We start from the raw sequence: 20,995 nt of genomic DNA on the forward strand, positions 1-20,995 counted from the left end.
TTTAACATTTATCTTATTTTTTATGCAACGTTGTTTATTATAATATTTTTTCTTTTATTTGTATAAATTTAGGGGGCACAAGTGCAGTTTTGTTATATGGATATATTGCAGATTGAAATCTGGGCTTTTAGTGTACCCATCACCAGAATAGTGTACATTGTATCCATTAAGTAACGGATTTAAATTATAATAAAGAAATAAAGTGGAAAGTTAAGATTCAATTTCCAGTCCCAATACACGTCATGCATTAGAAAGTGGTTAAACCCATGAGTTTGAGGCTGCTATGAGCCATGATTGTGCCACTGCACTCCAGCCTGAGCAATGGAGGGACCCTGTCTCTAATAACTAAATAAATAGAAAGAAAGTGGTATAAAATAAAAAGGACCTCCCTGCCCCAATCTTTAGAGTTTGCTTCACAATCAGTATAGAAATATCTGATCACTAGATAGTGGCTGCTTGGAGTACCACATGAAACATGATCCAGAGGCCACATCCAGTGCAGCCTGAAAGAGTGACTTGATTAATAAGTACTGTCCATCACACCCACCAATTGCTCAAAAAGAGAAAGGGAGGGAATAAACACAAACATTGTGTGCTGGTTATTCAAAATGCACTTTTTATTCACTTTAACACAGATGATTTTTTACAGTTGAAAGAAAATATTTGATACACAATTTTGAGTTTTTTTTAGCAGCACCTGCAACAAGAGGATTGTGGAATACCTCAGAATAAAGTAGAGATGGCTGGGGCAGGCACAAATTAACCTGATATTCATCAATCCACTGAAGACATATGGAATCTGAGGCCCCTGAAAGTTAGCCAATACATGACAATAAACTAAATAAATATTTTGTATGATGTTTTAACAGACCATTGAAAAACAGTATAGTCCTAATTAGAAATATATTATTCCAAAAATCTAGTGTTCTTTAAAAAAACACCTATTGAAAATATTACACTGCACATTCTAGGGTACACAGTCAATTTCTAAACCTATATGCACAGTTCTTGGTACTCACAGATTTCAGCCTTTGGTGTTTTTAAATCTTACCCAAACTATATGTCAGCACCCCACTGAGTGTTGCTTACCCAAATGCCACTGTTTATGTCACTTAATGTTGAGTGCTTTCATTAAGATATTGAGTGGTAATTTGGTAGAAAACAATGGTATGGCTAAGAGGAAAGGGGCTCCAGCTGATGGGCCAATAAAATTAACACTTGTCTTAGATGGACAGGATGCCTATGAATCCGATACCCATGTAATTTTTTTTTTTTTTACTCAAATGACCACAAGCCACTCTAATAGAGACAAATACTTTTGTGAGTTGATGGAGGTCTTTATGATGAAGGCCTGAGATCTACAAATAGAAACTAGTATAAGCAGAGTGCAAGTAGAAAGAGAAGGCCCCAGGTCTCATGCATTTAAAAATAATTAGCATTTAACAGTTCTGACGTACAGATTTTCACCCTAACATGATTGTAGCAAAATGATCACAGAACTTGGAAACCAGTGTGGCTGGCTATAGGCATAGGCAGGATAGGGACCAGTACTTAAGAGCTGTGGGGTCCCAGTTCTGGCTTTGACTTCTGGCGTCAAAGTTAATTGAACAATGGTGTCAGGATTATATCTTAATTGGAAATATTGAGTATGACTGGGTTGAAATACTGTCCTCTTCTTTTCTATTTGGCCAATATGTCCCAGAGCTCTTAAAGCACAAAGGTCCTACATGTAAGTAAGGCTGATTCCATACGTGGCTACAATGGAGAGTTGTAGGCTGTATTCCTATGAAAGCTCCCACCCCCTTCCTGGCCTAGGTCTCTTTTTGGGGTAATTTCTGTCTGTCACTATTTTTATCATAGATGTTTTAAAGTACAGATTAAAATCTATGCAGGGTAAACAGATCAACCAACAAGAACCACACTGCATATTCATAATATAGTATATAACTGACAGTCATGGTAATCAAAAATTGTCAAACCATTTTTATATTTTAACATGGGAGCTTTAAGATGTTTTTTATCAGTCACATAAAGATTACTCAGAGCTCAAGAATTTTTCTTGCCACAGTGCAAAAGCAAAAGGAAGAGCTATGTAGTTGCCGTTAAAGATTGATCACAGAATGGTTTGAGAATTTTTAAAGTCCCTCTCCATAGTCTTAGCTGTTATCATCAGATAAATCTAACCACAGCATGGCACTGATGTAGTTTATATATTCATAGAACTTAGAGCCAGAAAGGACTTTATATTGAACATGTAGCCAGCACAGAAAATCTTTTTATGGTATTCTAACAGATGGTCATCCAGTGAATATTTTCAGAGGCAGGGAGCTCACTATTAAGGCAGTCCATTCCACTGTTGGACAACTCTGATTATGGGAAATTCATTCTAACACTGGGTTAAAATCTGCTCTTCTCTCACTTTCAATGTCGGACCACTCTGATTATGGGAAATTCATTCTAACACTGGGTTAAGATCTGCTCTTCTGTCACTTTCAATGTCCTAATTAGGCTAGTTGAACATACAGTGCAACATATAAGAAACCAGTTCCTTCTTCTGCAATAAATATTTGAGTTAAGGAGCCTTGTGAGAAAAGTTCATTATCCCCCAATCTTTTATGAAGCCTTCTCCATGAGCCCAGCATGTTGGATCAAAGGACCATCTAAATTATGAGCAGAGAGCACTGCATCCAAATTCATATACTAAGCAGCATTGCTAAATTGGTAAGAGGTTGTCAGAGAAGCAACATCTCTATGCAGCAAAACTAGACTTAGGAAGTAAAAGCAGACCAACCATTTATTTGCAAAGGTGGTTGGCATATTTAAGCATAATCCATTCACTAGTATCCTATGACTTCAAACACAAGAAGTATAATCAATTGCCAGTGTCATTAGAGTATCTCTTATTGAGATGGGATTTTTTGAAAAGCTCAGATGGGAGCGAACCATACATAAGGATTTAAACAAGTCAGTGTATATCATTATACTTTTGCACTCCTAATCATTACAACTTCTTTAATTCAAGCCTAGGAATCCTTATTTGCATTATTATTTTTATTGTAATACAGCTCAAAGTCTGATTTTTTTCCCCTTTGGCAGAAATGTCAGAAACTGCTTGGCAAGAGTCTGATAGTGACATTTGTTAGTTGATTAATGGAACACTTTAAGAAATAGCTGTAGCTCTTTAACTCCTTCATGCAGCTGGGTTCTAGGTTTCAACTGTGATTTAAAAAATATTTAACTGTCTCAGGACTAAAACTTTCTGATATGTCCTGAGACACACAAGAAGGGGAAATAGCAGAAATCACGCAAAATACACTTGGCTTGATAGAGCTTTATTTTTTTTTAATTTTTAATTTTTTTAAATCAATCTACACTTCAATTTGAAAGGCTCTGTTTCACAATCAGAACCTTGTCTCTTACCCTCTTGTGTGTGTGTGTGCACTCTTAGAGGGGCACAGTTATTCTTACACTACTGACTGATCAATTTGGGGCACATTTTTAAAAGGCTCCCTATCTTTAACAGCACGAAGACCCTGCTTTGGAGCCACTGTTCAAGTCAATGGTGTGACCCAACATGCAATGCTCCAGCTGTTCCTCTACAGCCAGCACCTGCCTGACAGCTTCTTCAAAGGCCACTGTCACATTAGTATCATCTTTGGCACTAGTTTCTAAATAAGGGTAATCCCCATTCTCCATGCACCAGGTTTGTGCCTCCTCAGTAGTCACTTGCCTATCCTCTTTGTCTACCTTGTTACCCAGAACTACAAAGGGGAAATGCTCAGGGTCCTTCACATCCGCATAGTAAATAAATTCTTTCTGCCAGTTACCAAGATTCTCGAAGCTCTGCCGATCATCCACGCTGAAGGTCAAGAGGCAGCAGTCTGCTCCCCTGTAGAAGGGTGTCCTAAGGCTCTTGAAACGTTCCTGCCCTGCAGTGTCCCAGATCTGGAGGGTTACAAAGCGTCCATCTACCTCCAGATCTCGATTTAAGAACTCTACCCCTATGGTGTGAAAAGCCTGGGAGTCAAATTTGTTGGTTACATAACGGTTCATAAGCGAACTTTTCCCAACTCCACCATCACCCAAGAGAATGACCTTTAAGAGCAGGGATTTCCCACTCATTTTTGCAGCACCAGAAGGGAAGGAGTTTGTAACCAAGAGAACCTGAAAATAAAAGGAAAAGTAGGAGGGAAAACAGTTAAACCTGAAACTGAAATCAACTTCATAGCAAATTTCTCTGAATTATGAGGCCTTCTCATTCAACTTCTCTGATTTATGCTCATTAATTGATGTAGTACAGCAGAAGAAATAACACTAATTTTGCATAAGGGGAAAAATAGGTCTTGTTTTTCTGAGGTCTTTTGTTGTGCCAGGAAAATGGCTGAGTGCCATGGGTAAATGGACTAGCAGATGGTCCTGTAATTTGGTTCAGTTCTGACCCAATTCTAGGAGAGGAAGCCTAGAACAGGAATGCCACTCAAATGTGTGACAACTTTAGCTTCCGGTTTGGACAGTTCCAAACAATAGACAAATAGTATGAAATTGACTTGGGGTTTGAAGTCTGCTCCTGATGGATACAAAAATTACTGAGAAGAGAAAGCTACATAAACTGGATTCTTGATTCTGTCGGTAGAGGTCTGGGCCAGAATTAGACTGCACCCCAGAATTTGGAAGAGAGAACAAGGTTACGTTTCTTCAGGCATTTACCCCATTATACTTGCATTGATAGGAACACCCTCTCAAGTAAGGATCTTCTATATTTTTTTCTTCATGGAACAATGGCATTTAAGTTGATGACAATTGACTGATATCAATATAACAGCTGTCATGAAGGAAGGAAATCTTGAATAGCTTATTAGTTTTTGGATTCAGGTTTTAATTCCATAATAGCAACATTTGAAAACATACTGCAAAATTTAAAGTGCTAATATTTATACAGTACCCTACTTGTTACCTCCACAACATGTCTACACATGGAACACCTAGAATGTGTCTTAAAATAAAAAGATCAAATGCTTACTGAACAAATACTACCTTTTCCTATATTCTGTTAGGTACTTTCCCACTAGGTTTATTGTGGGAACTCAACGGTGATGAGGTTAATTGGATGATATTTATACAATAGACCCAAAGGGATGAAAACGAATCACTAATCGAAGGAGTACATGCAAAACAGTTTCTGGAAGCACACACATTTGAATATAATTTTACAAAATTTAGTAGCCCTTAAAATGATTTTGGAATGCCTGTGTACTAGCCATATATTTTTCTAAATATTCATTTTTAAGAGATCAAATATTAAAATATCCCAAATCCACAGTGTGCCCCCTTGAAATACCTACCCAGTGGGTTTTTGTCACAATTTAAATATTTTCCTTTTTTTCCTGATGTTGTTTTATTCTTTCTTTTTAGGGTGCTATAAAACAGAATAGAAAACATTATTTTTAAAAAATCTATAATAAAATAATGTTAAGGCTCTATATAAAAATATATTCAAGTCAGAAAAAAAAAAGAACCCACAGCAACCTCAGGTAACCTACAGAGGGTGCTTTTCAAAAATAAAAGTTCAAAATGCTACCTATGCTTAACATAAGCAAAATAATTTTATTCCAAGAACTTTAACTTATCCTAATTTGTAATTTATATAATTTTTTACATTTTATATTGTCTCTCAATTGAATTCTCCATTCAAAGTAAAAGCAAATTAAAGAAAGATGATATTCACAATAGATGACATTCAGGAAAAGGAAAGTACAGAGCAATCTAAGATATGCTGAAATCCTAAGTCGGAGATGAAACTTCTTCCTTTTATACCTACCAACGTTCCCATCTCCAAGAAAGTTGTTAGTGCACTCACCAGTCTGTCTCAAGGTTGTCTCTGCAATTGATTCCACATAATTAGAGAGCAGAAAAAAATTGTGTTTGTGGGCTTCCTGTTTACAATAAAGTATATTATCTTGGCTAATTATTTTATTAATTAGTTTAGGTCATTTTTCTTTTCTTTATTTATTTTTTAAATTTGAGACAAGGTCTCATTCTGTCACCCAGGCTGGAGTGCAGTGGTGCAGTCATGGCTCACTGCAGCCTCGACCTCCTGGGCTCAAGTAATCTTCCCACCTCAGCCTTCTGAGTAGCTGGGACTACGGGCATGCACCACCATGCCCGGCTAAGTTTTGTAGTTTTTGTAGAGATGGGGTTTCACCATGTTGCCCAGGTTGGTTTCAAACTCCTGGGCTCAAACGATCTGCCCACCTCATGTTCCCAAAGTGCTGGGTTCACAGGCGTGAGCCGCTGCACCTGGCAGTTCATCTGTCTTAAACACCAGTTTTAATATTTAGCTGGTGTTATTAAATTTAAATATACATTCATCTAATATTATAATTAATTATGGCAAGAATCTTATTTAAGCAGCATCAAGAGTACTGGTTTAAGAAGAAAAACAGTGCCTAGATCTGTGTAGTGTTATTTCTTACTGAGGAAGAATGAAGCTTTAAAAAAAAATCTGCTGCTTAATAATCACATGTTATTTTCTAAATATAGATAAAACTTATAATAAGGATTCATTAGATATCTAAATCAGTAATTATGAATTTAAATAATATCTCCTAAATGGATAGGCTTTATCCTCCTTCTTGGTTTATATACACTCTACAGAATTCTCAAGTTTCCTACAATTCCTGATTTTTGTCCTCTTTTTCCTGCTCCCAAATTGCTGTCTTTGGAATTAGCTCAAGTAACAAACATTTCTTTAAATGGAGATGAAACAAGTGTTAGCACACTTTTTTATTTTTTTTATACTGGTCTGTAGGATAATTTTACAGAGCAGAACTCTTGAACTCTCATTTTAAAAAGTAACAGAAGTACAAACTTGGGCATGATTCTGATGGCTAGTATTAAGCGTCCATGCCACACAAGCTTCCTTGAGTTCCTAGCAAACAGGCGTTCACATCATTAAAAGACTCACTGACCCTATTCTCCCAGTTGCAGATAAACTCAATAGACAGGTCAAGGACTGAGTGAATATGGAAACCAAATGCTCAGCTCCAGGAATAATGATGATGTATTAATAACTGTCTGAGATAATGCTGCAGTTGCTTGTGCATTCCCTATTTGGTTATGTGCACACATAACTTCTGGGCCTATAGGCTCTATGCCAAGGGAAAAAGAGGAAAAGCAATGTGGTTCAGTGTCAAGAGCACTGAGCTAGCTGGCAGTAATCAGGACACCAGGGTCTTCATCACTGTTACACCATTCATTTATTTTATGAACTTGGGCAGGTCATTTAATCTTTCTGTTTCAGTATCTTCTTACATAAAAATAGAGCAGATAATACCTGCCCTACTTAACAGGATTTTGGGGGAGAATGAAAAGCTTATGAAGTTTGCAAAGATTTGTAAGCATTTTTTGAAAAATTTGGTTTGAGATTTTTATTCCTCTGGCTCCTCCACCTCCTTTCATGCACTGGTGGGGGCATTGTGGCTCAGTATTAACCCTTCTCAGAAAGGGCCTGCTAGTGAAAGTATAAGAATTCTTCCTTTTTTCTTTCTTCCATATTTGAGAATGCCTTGTTCCTCAACAAGCTTGAACATCTGCATATGGCACAGAATCTCAGCATTGAAGGGACCTTCAGGGTCTTCTGGTCCAATCTTGCTACTGATATTTGAGAAAACACTACAGTGCCTATTGTGTGTTGTGTCCTTACTAAGGAAACCCTCCACTCTCCTCTGCTGTCTCCAACTCCCATTTATTTTCTAGAAGTAAAAATGAATACAGTTTAGATTTGTCTCCTTGCCTTCATTCAATCCTGCTGATTTTCCCTTGAAGTATCATTTTCTAGTCCTGTGCTACCATCCTCATTTTGGCCCACAATTTCTCACATCTAATCTATTGTGAAAGTTCTTCTCTCCCTGCTTCTGGTTTCTCCCCACCCAATCTACTTTGCAAAGCTTCATCACTCAAACATCCATTGGATGTAGATACTGTTGGGAATTAATAAATGTTTAAGGCAAGGTCTTGCCCTCAGGGAGTTTACAAATTAACATGCAAGCTCAGGATTTCATTGTTTACAGTTGAAATAATGTCATTATACTGACTTATTTTGTTAACAAACTTTTCCTGTCTTTCTTACATGATCAATTTTAAATTCCTAGATAGTAAGCTCACTGTATACATCTTTGAAGCCCCTTCAGTGTGCAGCACCAGGATCCTCCATGGATATAATAAATATTTGTTTACCAATTAAATGATTAGGTAGGTGCCCAGAATTAATGCCTCTGAATTGATGCCAAGGTACAATAGATCCATAGCTCTGTAAGATGCCAAAATACTATTATTTATAAGGTAACTAAAGAGCAGAAGTTATGAACTTGACTCGATCATTTTCTGGATGGGGCGTAATGGGAATTCCACCTGTTGAAAGTCAAGGGAAATGCTCCAGTTTTCCTCCCCCTACTCTCACATTTTAAAAATAAGTATATACATTTCCCCATTCCTACCCAAAACAAGAGCAGAATAATGATATCCAGTTGATGTTGTCGGTGGGTGCTGGCCTCTCCACAATCATTTATCATTGTTTGAAAATGAATGTCATGTCCTTTAGTACATACTTAAATTAAAAAGAACTAGCACAGTATAAAAGCAAATGAAATCATTTTTTCCTCCCCCAGAATATGCCGGATTTAATCCAAACCTTTAAACAAGGTAACATTAAGCAGGCAAATGAATTCTTTGATAACACTAAATATGTAAATAGGAAAGTCAAATGATGTATGCATCCCTTATGGGTCCTCTGTCGGGCGAGCATTTGGACCAAAACGCTTATTCTGATTTTGATCCCATTCAGAGAAAGATCTGACTCTAACTGAGTCAAATATTCGAGAGACGCAATTCCCCTTTCCTACCCCCACAAACTCATTAATGAGCATGCTCTAAGGATAGTTTACTAACTTTTTTTTTTTTTTCCCATCAGGGTCTCAGTCTTGGAGAGTAAGGTGAATTAGGAATTTCCATAACCAATACTCCCCAGCTCTTTGTTCTTTAACACACTTGAAACCTTCTGAATCTGCAGTGCCCGTACCCACAAAGCCTTATTCAAATTATTGTATTTAGTTGGGAATGCTTAGAGGTGGGAGTGGAGGTGGGGGAGGAGGCAGTACAATGAAGAAAAAGAAGTTGAACCTTTGAAAATAGTACATTTTAGTATGATGATGGAGAGAAGAGAGGCAGAAAAGCAAATTTGCATCAGTTCAGTTGCCATGGAGTGGAATGATGCTCAAAATCAGTAGTGCAGATTGCTCGGAGGCAAGTCTTGAAAGGGATGTGTACTGCAGGGATCGATAGGGGAAGAGCAACTGGGGAGGGCTAGGCACTGGATGAGAGTGGCACTGTTGGAAGTCTGTACAGGGGAGGAGCCATGGTTGGACCTGTGGGGAAAGCCCATCTTGTGGCGACACACTGGTAAGGGCTACTCAACTCACTGTTGAATGCTGGCACAATAATTGGAAATATTGCACTGAAGAATTGGGCGCGGCTATATTTATGTAAAATTCAACACGGATGAGAAATGATTGAATGTTTGAGTGTGTTTCCAATACAACCCAATACTTGGCGTTGGTGCTGGTGGTGGGTGCTTCGTAGCGGGGAAACCCTCTGACGCACTGGATTCATTTTGCAGAGCTAACAAGTTATCAGCTACATCCATGCCGACTCCAAATGCCACAGCTGTCATGCCACTGAAACGCTATTCCTACATTCATGCCCACATTTATATCCTATATGCAACTCAAAGGGTCCAATGTGGAGTCCCACATCTAACCTTTCACTGCTCACAACGACAGCTCTAGGGCTATAAGCCCAAAGGCACACTAGATAGCAATTTGGCATCGTCCCCAGGACACTTCTTCCTCAGTAGACTGCCCAGGGACAAATAGGTAGATAAGGTTTGGATGACATCAAGCGAGCTGAACACAAGGAAAAAAAGCTTCCTTGGGAGACAAGAATGCTGGCATCTCTACGACAGGGGCACTGTTAGCATTACGGACCTAGAAAGTGAGATGTCACACATAGTCCCAACTACCTCCGACCCAGGTCCTCTCACCTCACCCCCAGCTCTTAGAGCTAGTCGGCTGTGGCGCATGCGCACTGAGCCACACCCGCTCCCCACGGAGCCCTGCGCCTCTCTGCTCGGCTCTGGCAGCAGCTCGGGATTACTCAGCAACGCCCCCCTGCACTGTCACCTGCCCCCAACTCCGACCTCGGGAGCGGCTCAGTCCCTTTTCTCAAGCTACGAGTGGTCCTGGGGATCAACTAGACTTTCCTTTCTCCCTCTTCTCACAGGCCCCCCACCTCCCGGCCTTCCGGGTCCTCCAGCCCCTAGCCCCTGTTCCTGCCCACGCACAGGCACCTTACCCAACACAATGGGAAGGAAACAGGAGAGGGCCGCGGGTGCCAGGCAGGTCAGCTCTGCGTGCCGGGAGTCCGGCTCCTTAGAGTCACCGTCACTGCTCCTGCTGCCTCCTCGTCCTCAATGGGGCAGCAAGTGCGGCTCGGACCTCGGTGGCCTGACAGCTGCCGCTCGCGCCCGCCGCTGCCGCCGCGCAGCGTCTCGAGCCCGCGCCCGCGCCCGCCAGGGGAGGGGGCGGGGCCCGCGCCGCCTCCTCGTGCCCCTTTCTCGGCGGTGGGGACCCGGTGTAGCCGCCTCCCGCCCTCCATGTGGCAAGCGCTCCCTGGTTCGCCCACTCTTCTTTCATGCTCATCGTCCAACCCTGGTCTCCCTTGTCCTCCTTCTCCTCCCCTAGCCGATTAGTAGGCACAGCGGCAATAGACCGTCAAATATTGCTCTTCCACTTAGCTCCTCTGCAGCCTGGGCCTAAGCCCTCAAGCAGGGCTAGCCACTGCCCCACTTCCTGCAATTATCCTCTGATCTACCTCATTTATCCTAGCTCAGAATCCTTTAATTTTGCCAAGAGGGTAGTACATACACCCTCTTGTTTCAAATAACTCAGGAAAACACATGATCACAACACATTGCTAGGCCCTCTAGCTGGGTACAGCTTATGAAATTTTCAGGCAATTAAAAAAAATGTCCACATCTGTAGCGCAGGCATAGAGGACACACTGCCCTTTACTCTTACCAGATACAGTTCTAGAGGGCCACACAGGGGGCATTACTTGAATTTCCCGGAATTGCTGCTGGGGCAGAATTTGATGTTTTAATTGTGCCTAGCCGACCAGCTAGTCTCTTTTTGTTGTTTTCTGTAGCCCTCTGGTACTTCCAACTAGTTTGTGATTTTCCCCCTGGAATTGAAGAAGGACAAAGCTCCTGAGGTCATTTAGCCTGCACTCCACCTGTCTGTCAGGCAGCTCCATCTCTGAAGCTTCCCCATTGCCCGAAACCCTGTGACCTTGTGGCACAGGCCCTCACTCATCTCATGACCCCGTCCAGGCCCTCACACATACCCGCTACTTCCATCTAGGCCACTCTTCCTCTGTCTCTTGACAAGGCAATCGTGCAATCAATCTCCGCAGGCCCCAGCTTAAATGTCACTTCTCAGGATAACCTTTCTCGATAATCTCAGAATAGAGATGGTGCCCCAGTTTATACTCTTGTAGCCTCCTGTAACTTGCTGTATTTTTCCTTCATAACACTTACCCATTTTTGGTGGTACATTTAAGTGTATGATTATTTTGTTGACAGCTGTCTTCCCTACTAAACTATAGTGGGGAAGGACTATGAGGTCAAGGACAACGTTTGTGTTCACCACCGTATGCACAGAGCCTAGGGCAATGCTTGCTGCATAGGACATGCTCAGAAAATATTTGCTGAATATGAATGAATGCTGTATCACTAATAATTGTTATATTTAAATAAAATAAATTGATGTAACTGAATCTCTTGTGCTCCTATTTAAACCAACCCCGTTCCCCACACATACACTCTAAAACACTCTTCTGATGAAGAAGAGATTCACACAATCCTCTAAATCAAATTTTCCGCATACATTTTACTCTATTAAAAAACTATTGAGCATGGGCCCCAACATATGTATAAGGATTTATAGATTATATACATGTACTACTGTACATGTATACATTACACATTACTTTAAACATACATTTTAATGAGTAAACATTAAAATACTCCAGCACAGAAATTTTAAAAGAATGAGAAAAATAAATATATTGATGTTCCAATGTTTTCTTTTTGCACCTCAATAAATAGTTTTGTGAAATGCTTTAAATAACAGTCCTTCATATTAGAGTAACTCGTCTTTAGGTGTAACAATCTAGACTACTTTTTCATTTTCTCATAGATGCCATTTTCCAACAGTTTAAAAATCTCTGAGAAACCCCCAAACCAACTGGCAAGTTTTAAGGATCTTTTAGTTTCTAAGCTACCTCGTTCTGTAGTCAGGATCTCACAACTGCTGAAAGCACCACACGTTTAGTGAATGTTGGAACACCTAAGGGTAAGAAAAATCCTTTGTTAGACCAAAGATTCCTACATGTAAATCCTATATTAAAAGAGTCTCTAGAGGCCACTTAAAAAGCAACTACTATTATCTTTCTAGAATGGAAGCAACATGACTAACACTAGTTGTGAGGGATCAGCAAAAATGGACAGCACGAAGATTCAAAGTAACTGCTGTGGATGGTTTTGTGGCTCTCAGATGGGACTATTCCCAATGGTCAATCATTGAGATCTGTCAAATAGTGTCCTTCACACACAATAAAAATTCTATTTTTATAACACAGTTACACACACACACACACACACACAAAATAGAATCATAGTGTAGTCGGTAGATAGAAGGCCAAACCAAGATTGCGTTCGGATACCAGAGATAGGGTTACCTTCAGAGTCTCACACACACACACACACACACACACACACACACACACACACAGACACGCTTTTCAACATTCAGTGAACAAGATCTCCCAAAGTCTCATCCGATCAGTTTGAAATACATTGACCTGAGCTTCAGGAAGACATAATTGTAATGTGATTAATTTAAAAGAACATCCTGGTCCAGCATTCACAAGTTGTTATGTACAAGAGGGTTCCGTGAAGCATTCAAATAAGTGTATAAACACTGCATACTATTTCCCTTCCAGAAGAGTCACATTGCATATTAAAACATTAACGTCTCTTGGAGTCCTGAAGTAAAGAAATCTGTTGTGTTGTTTTTCAATCCTACATTTCCAAAACTTTTGTGAACATGAATTTCTTTTGTTTATGGAACATCTATTAGCAGGACTAGAACAGCTCAGGACCCAATTTAGCAACTACTGTCCTAATCATTAATATTGAACATATTCATAGGCCAATGTATTTGTCATCTTTGTCCTAGAATATTTATGTGGCAACTATACACGTTATATTTTCCAGATAGTCCTGATTTCAAATACTTTGTCTTATTGTCCTAATTTTTCCAACAATACTCATGAGATCATCTAATGTTTTATTCAGAAATTATGGCAGCCATAGATATGTAAAAAGGAAATTAGACAGTAAGAATTTGTCAACTATTTACCTATCATTGTCCAAGAGCAAGTCACAGTTTCTGGTGATACAATATTTTTTTAAAAAATCATTTGACACAGGGATAATATTATGGAATAGGAATACTTTGCCAGATTTTTCATAGCCTGAAGGAAAGATCTCTTAAGATTATCCAATTATGGAAGGCATCAGTATGAACTCAGTTTAGTCATTTAAAAAACATTTTTAAGCTCTGTCCACTAAAAATACTTAGAAACAATGAAAATCTCAGTGTCCAAATTCACCTATAGTGCCCATAGGATGGTTCTAAATGCTATTTCCCAATAAAAGGACCCAGGATTACTTAAATAAATGGCTGACTTCAGATATGTGGCAAGAAATATCCAAGATGAACATAAAATATCTTGTCACACCAGATAGCAAGGAAGCTAAAAACATTACTAGAGTTGAGTCAAAAGGACTTGAAGAGGCTGTCATCAGTCAAACATGGGGCAATTTGAGCATCAGTAAAGATAATAACTACAATGAATTGAAATATATCAAATATGTTTAAATATACAAATTCATAAAAACACTTAAAAACATAATTGCTCAATTTGGCCAAACCTAGAAAGCTAGCTCATTATTTTAAAACTGGTAAATAAAGAGAGTGACTCAAACATTTAACCTGCTTTTTTTAAATACAAATTATTCCTTGCTGTAACAAAGGAGTCGGCGAGGAAAGTGTTTTAAAAAGATTCCCAGCTAATAAATTATGAAGGAATGATAAAATTACAACCTTTAATGAATTAGTGGATCTAGGTAATAATAGTTAATGTCTTCTAACATTACAAAAGGAGTGTTAACCATATATCATATGCCTCTTGATGGAAAAACACAGCAGCACATAGAAAGTATTTTTTGTCAAAAAATACAATTTGAACCCTATCAAGCTCCTAGATATAACTATGAATTTTTAGAAAAATACAAGGAAAAATATGTTAACATTGTAGGGATGTAAGCAACAACATCCAGACTTAGGTTTAGAGTGCAAGTGTGTGTGTGTGTGGTTTAGAGTGCAGGTGTGTGTGTGTGTGTGTCTGTGTGTTGAGGGGGGAGAAACTGCAGAAAAAAAACGTGGTTTCTTCAACAAATAAATTTTAAGGAAGAATACAAAAATGAAAGTTAAAAAGAATGCATTTACAATGACATCAAAGAGAATGAAATATTTAGAAGTAAATTTTAAAAAAGAAGTGCAAAAAAAGAAGTGCAAAAGTAACACTCTTAAAAACACAAAACTTTGTTGAAAGAAATTAAAAAAGATCTAAATAAGTGGAAAGATATCATATGTTTGTGGATTGAAAGACAATATTTATGAGGTGGAAATACTCTTCAAATTGATCTACAGATTCAACGCAATTCCTGTCAGAACCCCAGCTGGCTTCTTTGTAGAAATTTACAAGCTGATCCTAATATTCTTATGGAAACTCAAGCAACCCAGAATAGCCAACACAATCCCGCAAGAGAACTCAGCCTTTTCAATTTCAAAACTTACTACAAAGCTACAGTTACCAAAATAGTGTGGTACTGGCATAAGGCTAACATGTAGATCAGTAAAATAGAATTGAGAATCCAGAAATAAACACATGTGTCTATGGTCAATTGATTTTCAACAAAGCTGCCAAGGCCATTTAATGGGGAAAGAATAGATTTTTTCAACAAAGTGTGCTGGAATAACAGGATAGCCACATGCAGAAGAATGAAGTGGGACCCTCACCTCACAGCACATACAAAATTAACTAAAAATGGATTATACTATAAAATTGTTAGAAGAAAGCAGTAGTAAGTCTGGTCTTGAGTTAGGCAATGGATTCTTAGATATGTCACCAAAAGCAAGGGCAACAAAAGAAAAAATAAATAAATTGGACTTCATGAAAATGAGAAATGTTTGTGCTTCAAAGAACACTATCAGAAATGTAAAAAGACAACTCACAGAATAAGGGAAAATATTTGCAAATAATATACTTGATAAGGAAGTTATCTAGAACATATTTTAAAAAATCTTACAACTCAAAGATAAAAAGATAACCCAATTTAAAAATGAGCAAAGCATCTGAATAGACTTTTCTCCGCAGATGTACAAATGATTAATAAGCACATAAAAAGATGCTCAGCATCATTAATTATAAGGGAAATGCAAATCAAAACCACAATGAGATACCGCCTCACACTGATTAGGATGGCTATAAAAATTAGATAATACCAAGTGTTGGTGAGGATGTGGAAGAAATGAAGAGCATAACATTCATACACTGCTGATGGGACTGTAAAAATGCTGCAGCCACTTTGGAAAAGGCTGGCAGTGTCTTAAAAAAGATAAGCACAGAGTTACCTTAAGATCCAGTAATTCCGCTTCCAGTTATATACCCAAGAGAAGTAAAAACATATATCTACACAAAAGCTTTTACATGATTGTTTATTGCAGCATCATTAATAATGGCCAAAAGGTGGAAAAATCCCAAATGTACATCAACTGATGAATGTCTAAATAAAGTGTAATATATTTGTACAATGAAATATTATTCAGCCTTAAAAAGAGATGAAGTACTGATACATGCTATAACATGTATGTATCTTCAAAACATTACGCTAAGTGAAAGAAGCCAGTCATAAAAGACTACATCTTATTTGATTCCATGTATATGAAATGTACAAAATTGGCAAATGTACAGAAAGAGAAATAGATTAGTGATCACTTAGGACTAGGGGACAGGTAGACAGGGATGTTGGGGGACTGATAGCTAAAGAGTAAGGAGTTTCATACACTTGCTGAAAAAAATAAGGTTTTACTTCCCTATCAAAGAAAATATATTCAATCTTCTGTCAGTACAATAACCCACTCAAGCATTCAGTTCCCAGAGTAGGAAATACTATGTATAAATTCTATACTGTAGATAAACAGCAAATGTACAGTACATTAAACCACAGACTGGAAGGGATGCTGAGGGATTCATAGTTATTGTTAGTTAAATTTATTAAGGGGGCTAGGATAGAATATGGGTGAAATTTGTTTCTATTACTATTTGGAGGAGGCAGTTGACCTCATGCAAAATGCATGGAACCAGTTGTCAGCATGCCTGGGTTTTGGTGCTGGCTAACTCTGTCATATAGGATATATGAGAACTCTGCTAAATCACTTGACTTCTTGGCCACAATTTCTTCATTTATAAAAAGAGACTAATATTACCTACTCTGACATCATTATTATGTTACTGGGACCAACTAACTGAGACAAAGTCCACTAAGCACCTTGGAAAATGAAAAGCAGTACAAATATAAATTTCTTACATTAATTAGTCATTGTGTTTTAATTCTAGACGGGGTAAAAGGTGCCATCCCCGTTAAAGAGTTCTGTAATTCTTCCATAAGGGAATTTTACAATTTGTATAATGCTTTAAAGTTTCAAAAGCTATTTTTGAAAAAAATCATGACCCTCTCTCCCCAAAATCATGCCAACACATGATCAAATGAAGAGCAAGTAGAAATAGTTATTTTTCTGATGAATTTCAGTCAAAGGTAAAATAAAGTAATAAAATACTTCATCTTTTGAAATAGCTCTTACTGTGTAATTATTCCAGTTTGTATGAAAAGTGTATGTCATGATCTTTTTGTTAGTATTTTATGTTGTCTATACACTTCTGATGCATTTGTTTGAAGCTTTTCTAGGGCCAACATGAACAGAAATATCACATAAGTTTTTTGAAATAAAAACACAATTTAACATAATATCACTGATTAGGGGAGGACACCTGTTGGCACTGAAATTACTGAGGATGAGTAAGCTCATGGAAAAACTCAGTCTTCAAAAATAATGAAAAGCTTCAAGGTTTAGAAGATATAACCAGTGGCCTTCAAATACATTCCTCTTTCGAGATTATCTGTCTTTAGCATTCTCAGTTATGAGCTTAATGCCTTCTTGGTCATTTACAAGGTATCAGACAGCAAATACCAGGAAATATGACATTGCTTTCAACTTGTGCATTATATGGTATTAGTACTGGTGATGATGCCAACAGTTAAAAATACACTTCAGGTGCACCCACTGTCCCCTTCTCTCTTTCACCCCCAACTGCTACCACAAGATAGAATAACTAGCACACTAGAACAAGCAATGCAGACTTGAAAAATGATAGCTATAACCTGAACCAGTGGTCAATATTAGCCTCGCTTAGAAATTGATCAAGGACTTGCATCAATTCACAAAGCATTTATTTAAAAAAATCATCTGAATCTCAGTAAGACCAGGGAGATTTCTGGCATTTTAACTCATCCTATTCCCATCCTCTCTCCTCACTTCTGTGGTAACCTTGAAAACCAACAACTCACAATCACACTGAAAACCAGCAGTCTTGCAGTCACTGGAGGGGTCAGAATGGGACTGGAACACTTCCAAAGCCTCATCCCCAGAGAATTGTCATTATTTGACTGGTCTGGCAGTTTCCTGGAAACCCCCACTCACAGAGTTTCTCTTTAATTCACCTGACTCAGAGCTTGCTCATAGCAGAATACTCTTTTCCTCAGAGCATTTGTCTAAAACAACCAGCAGCAATTGTTTAACATTGCAGTTGCCTGTGGTAATGATAACAATGGGAGAAAACAAGAAATTGACGTAAAAACATAGAAGGAAAATCTGAGGAGTGAGATGTCTATAGGTGGCATTAATCATTTCGGTAGACACAGAAAAAGTAGGTGACAAAATCCAACACCCTTTCCTTGATAAAAAAAAAAATCAACAAACTAGAAGCATAAAAGAAATTCCTCAATCTTATAAAGGACATAAATGAAAAACCCACTGTGAGCATCACATTTAAGGATAAAAGACTAGATGCTTTTCATCTGAGATCAGGAACAAGACAAGGATGCCCATTCTCGTCTCCAATTTAACATTGTATTGGAGGTTGTAGCCAGGGCCATTAGGCAAGAAGATGAAGCAAAAAGTATCCAGATCGAAAGGAAGAAGTAAAACTATTTTTATTTAAAGATTACATGTTCGTAAATATAGAAAATCCTAAGGAATCTATTAAAAAACTACTAAAGCTTGCAAAGAACCTGAAGAGTCATTTCTCCAAAGAAGAATAGACATTTCTCATAAGAAAACATAAAAATGGCCATCAAATATGAAAAATTGCTCAACCTCACTAATCATCAGGGAACTGCAAATCCAAACCACTATGAGATATCACCTCATACTCACTAGGATTGCTATAATAAAAAAGACAAGAGATAACAAATCTTGGTGAGAGTGTGAAGAAAGGAGAACCCTTGTATACTGTTGGTGAGAATATAGGTTGGTGCAACCATTATAAGAATCAGTATGGAGAGTCCTAAAAAAATTTAAAACAGAACTACCATATGACCTAGCAAACCTACTCCGAGTTATAAACTCAAGGGAGATGAAATCACCACATTAGAAAGATATCTGCCCTCCCTTGTTCATTGTAGCATCATTTGTAATAGCCAAGATATGGAATCAACCTAACTGTCCATCAATAGATAAATGAATAAAGAAAATGTGGTACATATACACAGTGGAGTACTATTTAGCCATAAAAAGGAGACTGCCATTTGCCACAATATGGATGGTACTGGAGTACATTATGCCAAGTGAAAGAAGCCAGACATAGAAAGAAAAATATTGCATGATCTCACTTATATGTGAAATCTTTTTAAAAAAAGGTCAAATATATAGAGATAGAGAATAAAACAGTGGTTACCAGGGGTGGGGAGTTATAATTCAAAGGATACAAAGTAGCAGACATGTAGGATGAAGAACTCTAGAGAGTGAATGTACACCGTAAAGACTATAGTTAATAAAATTGTATTGTATTAGAGATTTTTATTAAATAGATTTTAGCTGCTCTTGTCACACACGCATAAGAGTAACTACATAAGATAATAGGTACGTTAATTTGCTTCACTATGGTAACTGCTTTTCTATCTATACATATCCCATAACATCATGTTTTATACCTCAAATATAAGCAATAACATTTATTTAAAAAACGATTAAATATAATAAGTGAGTTCAGAAAGGTTTCAGAGTAAAAGCCAATATATAAAAATAAATAATGTTTCCATAGATTAGCAATGAACAATCTAAAAGGAAAATTAAGAGAACAATTCCATTTATAATAGCATCAAAAGGAATGAAACACTTAAAAATAAATTTAACAGAAGTTCAAGATGTGTACACAGAAAGCAAAACCACATCATTGAAAGAAATTAGAGAAGACCTAAATAAATGGAAAGACACCCCATGTTTATGGACTGGGAGATTTAAAATTGCTAAGATGGTAATATTCCCCTAACTAATCTACGGATTGTACACATTCCCTATGAAAATCACATCTGCCTTTTTTTTTTTTTTACAGAAATTGACAAGCTGATGCTAAAATTTATATGGAAATACAAGGGACCAAATTAGTTAAATCACTCTTAAGAAAGAAAAACAAAATTGTAGGACTCATACTTCTTGATTTCAAGGCATACTACAAAGCTACAGTAATCAAGATAGCATGGTACTGACATAACAACAGACATATAGACCAAATGAAGTAGAATTGAGAGTTCATACATAAATCATAAGCTTTATGGTCAATTAATAATATTTTTGATACAGAAAACTTAAAAACACCAGGCATGAGGGTTTCCTTTAATATATTTTGGCAGTCCAGATTAACAGAATCTATCGAGAGAGAACATGGAAGACATAGGAACTTCTGATGGTAAGCTCAGTCATCTAAGCAAAGAGTATTCCTTCCTTGACCTTCCCCACTCCTAAGGAGATTCAGCATTGCTCTATTTAGCCAAGGTCTTTTAAGGCCTGTGGCAGAGATTTTTGGACTAGGGTCTATGAATAGGATCAAGTGGTTCATAAAACCTCTAAAATTCTAAATAATAATTCATGAATGTGTGGATCTCTACATTTTTCTAGGGAAAAATTCTACAGCTTTCATCAGATTCTCAAAGGGGTTCATGACCAGAAAAGGTTAAGAATCACTCACTGAAGGGTCCTTCTCTGGGATTTAGGCCAGCCAGCAGTCCTGAACTGCCCTAATTGAAATGTAACTGGATAACTTAGTTGAAGCAACTATTTCTTTAGAACTTTTCTTGGTGCTATGAACAGACCGGCTTGAGACTGGCTTAGGGGCACCTTTTTAGTATTATATAATGTACCTAAATCCTACCTAGTCTTGCTCTGCTGCCATGACTTACGCGGACCTGATATTGCCCATTACTATGATGGTCGTTTCCTGCCTCATCCTGGATCCTGACTAGATCTGTGGTAGTATCACTATCATGTTGATGTCACTAGCACAACCTTTTTCTGACTATTCTGTCAGGACACTTCAGTCATCCTAGACTGATGAATTAGGAGAATTATTATGTCATTGACAAAAAAATTTATAAAGCAGGAGTGGAGGGAGAACTGCTTCAAAAGAAGTTGCTGAG

The 20,995-nt window shown here is 37.8% G+C and overlaps 1 protein-coding gene across 1 annotated transcript; it reads right to left on the bottom strand.

Annotated features, from left to right (window-relative positions):
• Positions 1-596: 596 nt before the first annotated feature.
• RAB9B (RAB9B, member RAS oncogene family) lies at positions 597-10,600 on the bottom strand. The gene is made up of 3 exons (XM_009439428.3): positions 10,408-10,600; positions 5,343-5,416; positions 597-4,164 (listed from the first exon to the last, which is right to left on the bottom strand). The coding sequence occupies exon 3, from the start codon at positions 4,120-4,122 to the stop codon at positions 3,517-3,519; it is 606 nt and encodes a 201-aa protein (XP_009437703.1). The 5' UTR covers positions 4,123-4,164; positions 5,343-5,416; positions 10,408-10,600; the 3' UTR covers positions 597-3,516.
• Positions 10,601-20,995: the final 10,395 nt, after the last annotated feature.

Source organism: Pan troglodytes, chromosome X (genome assembly GCF_028858775.2).
Source record: "Pan troglodytes isolate AG18354 chromosome X, NHGRI_mPanTro3-v2.0_pri, whole genome shotgun sequence".
NCBI classification, from domain to species: domain Eukaryota; kingdom Metazoa; phylum Chordata; class Mammalia; order Primates; family Hominidae; genus Pan; species Pan troglodytes.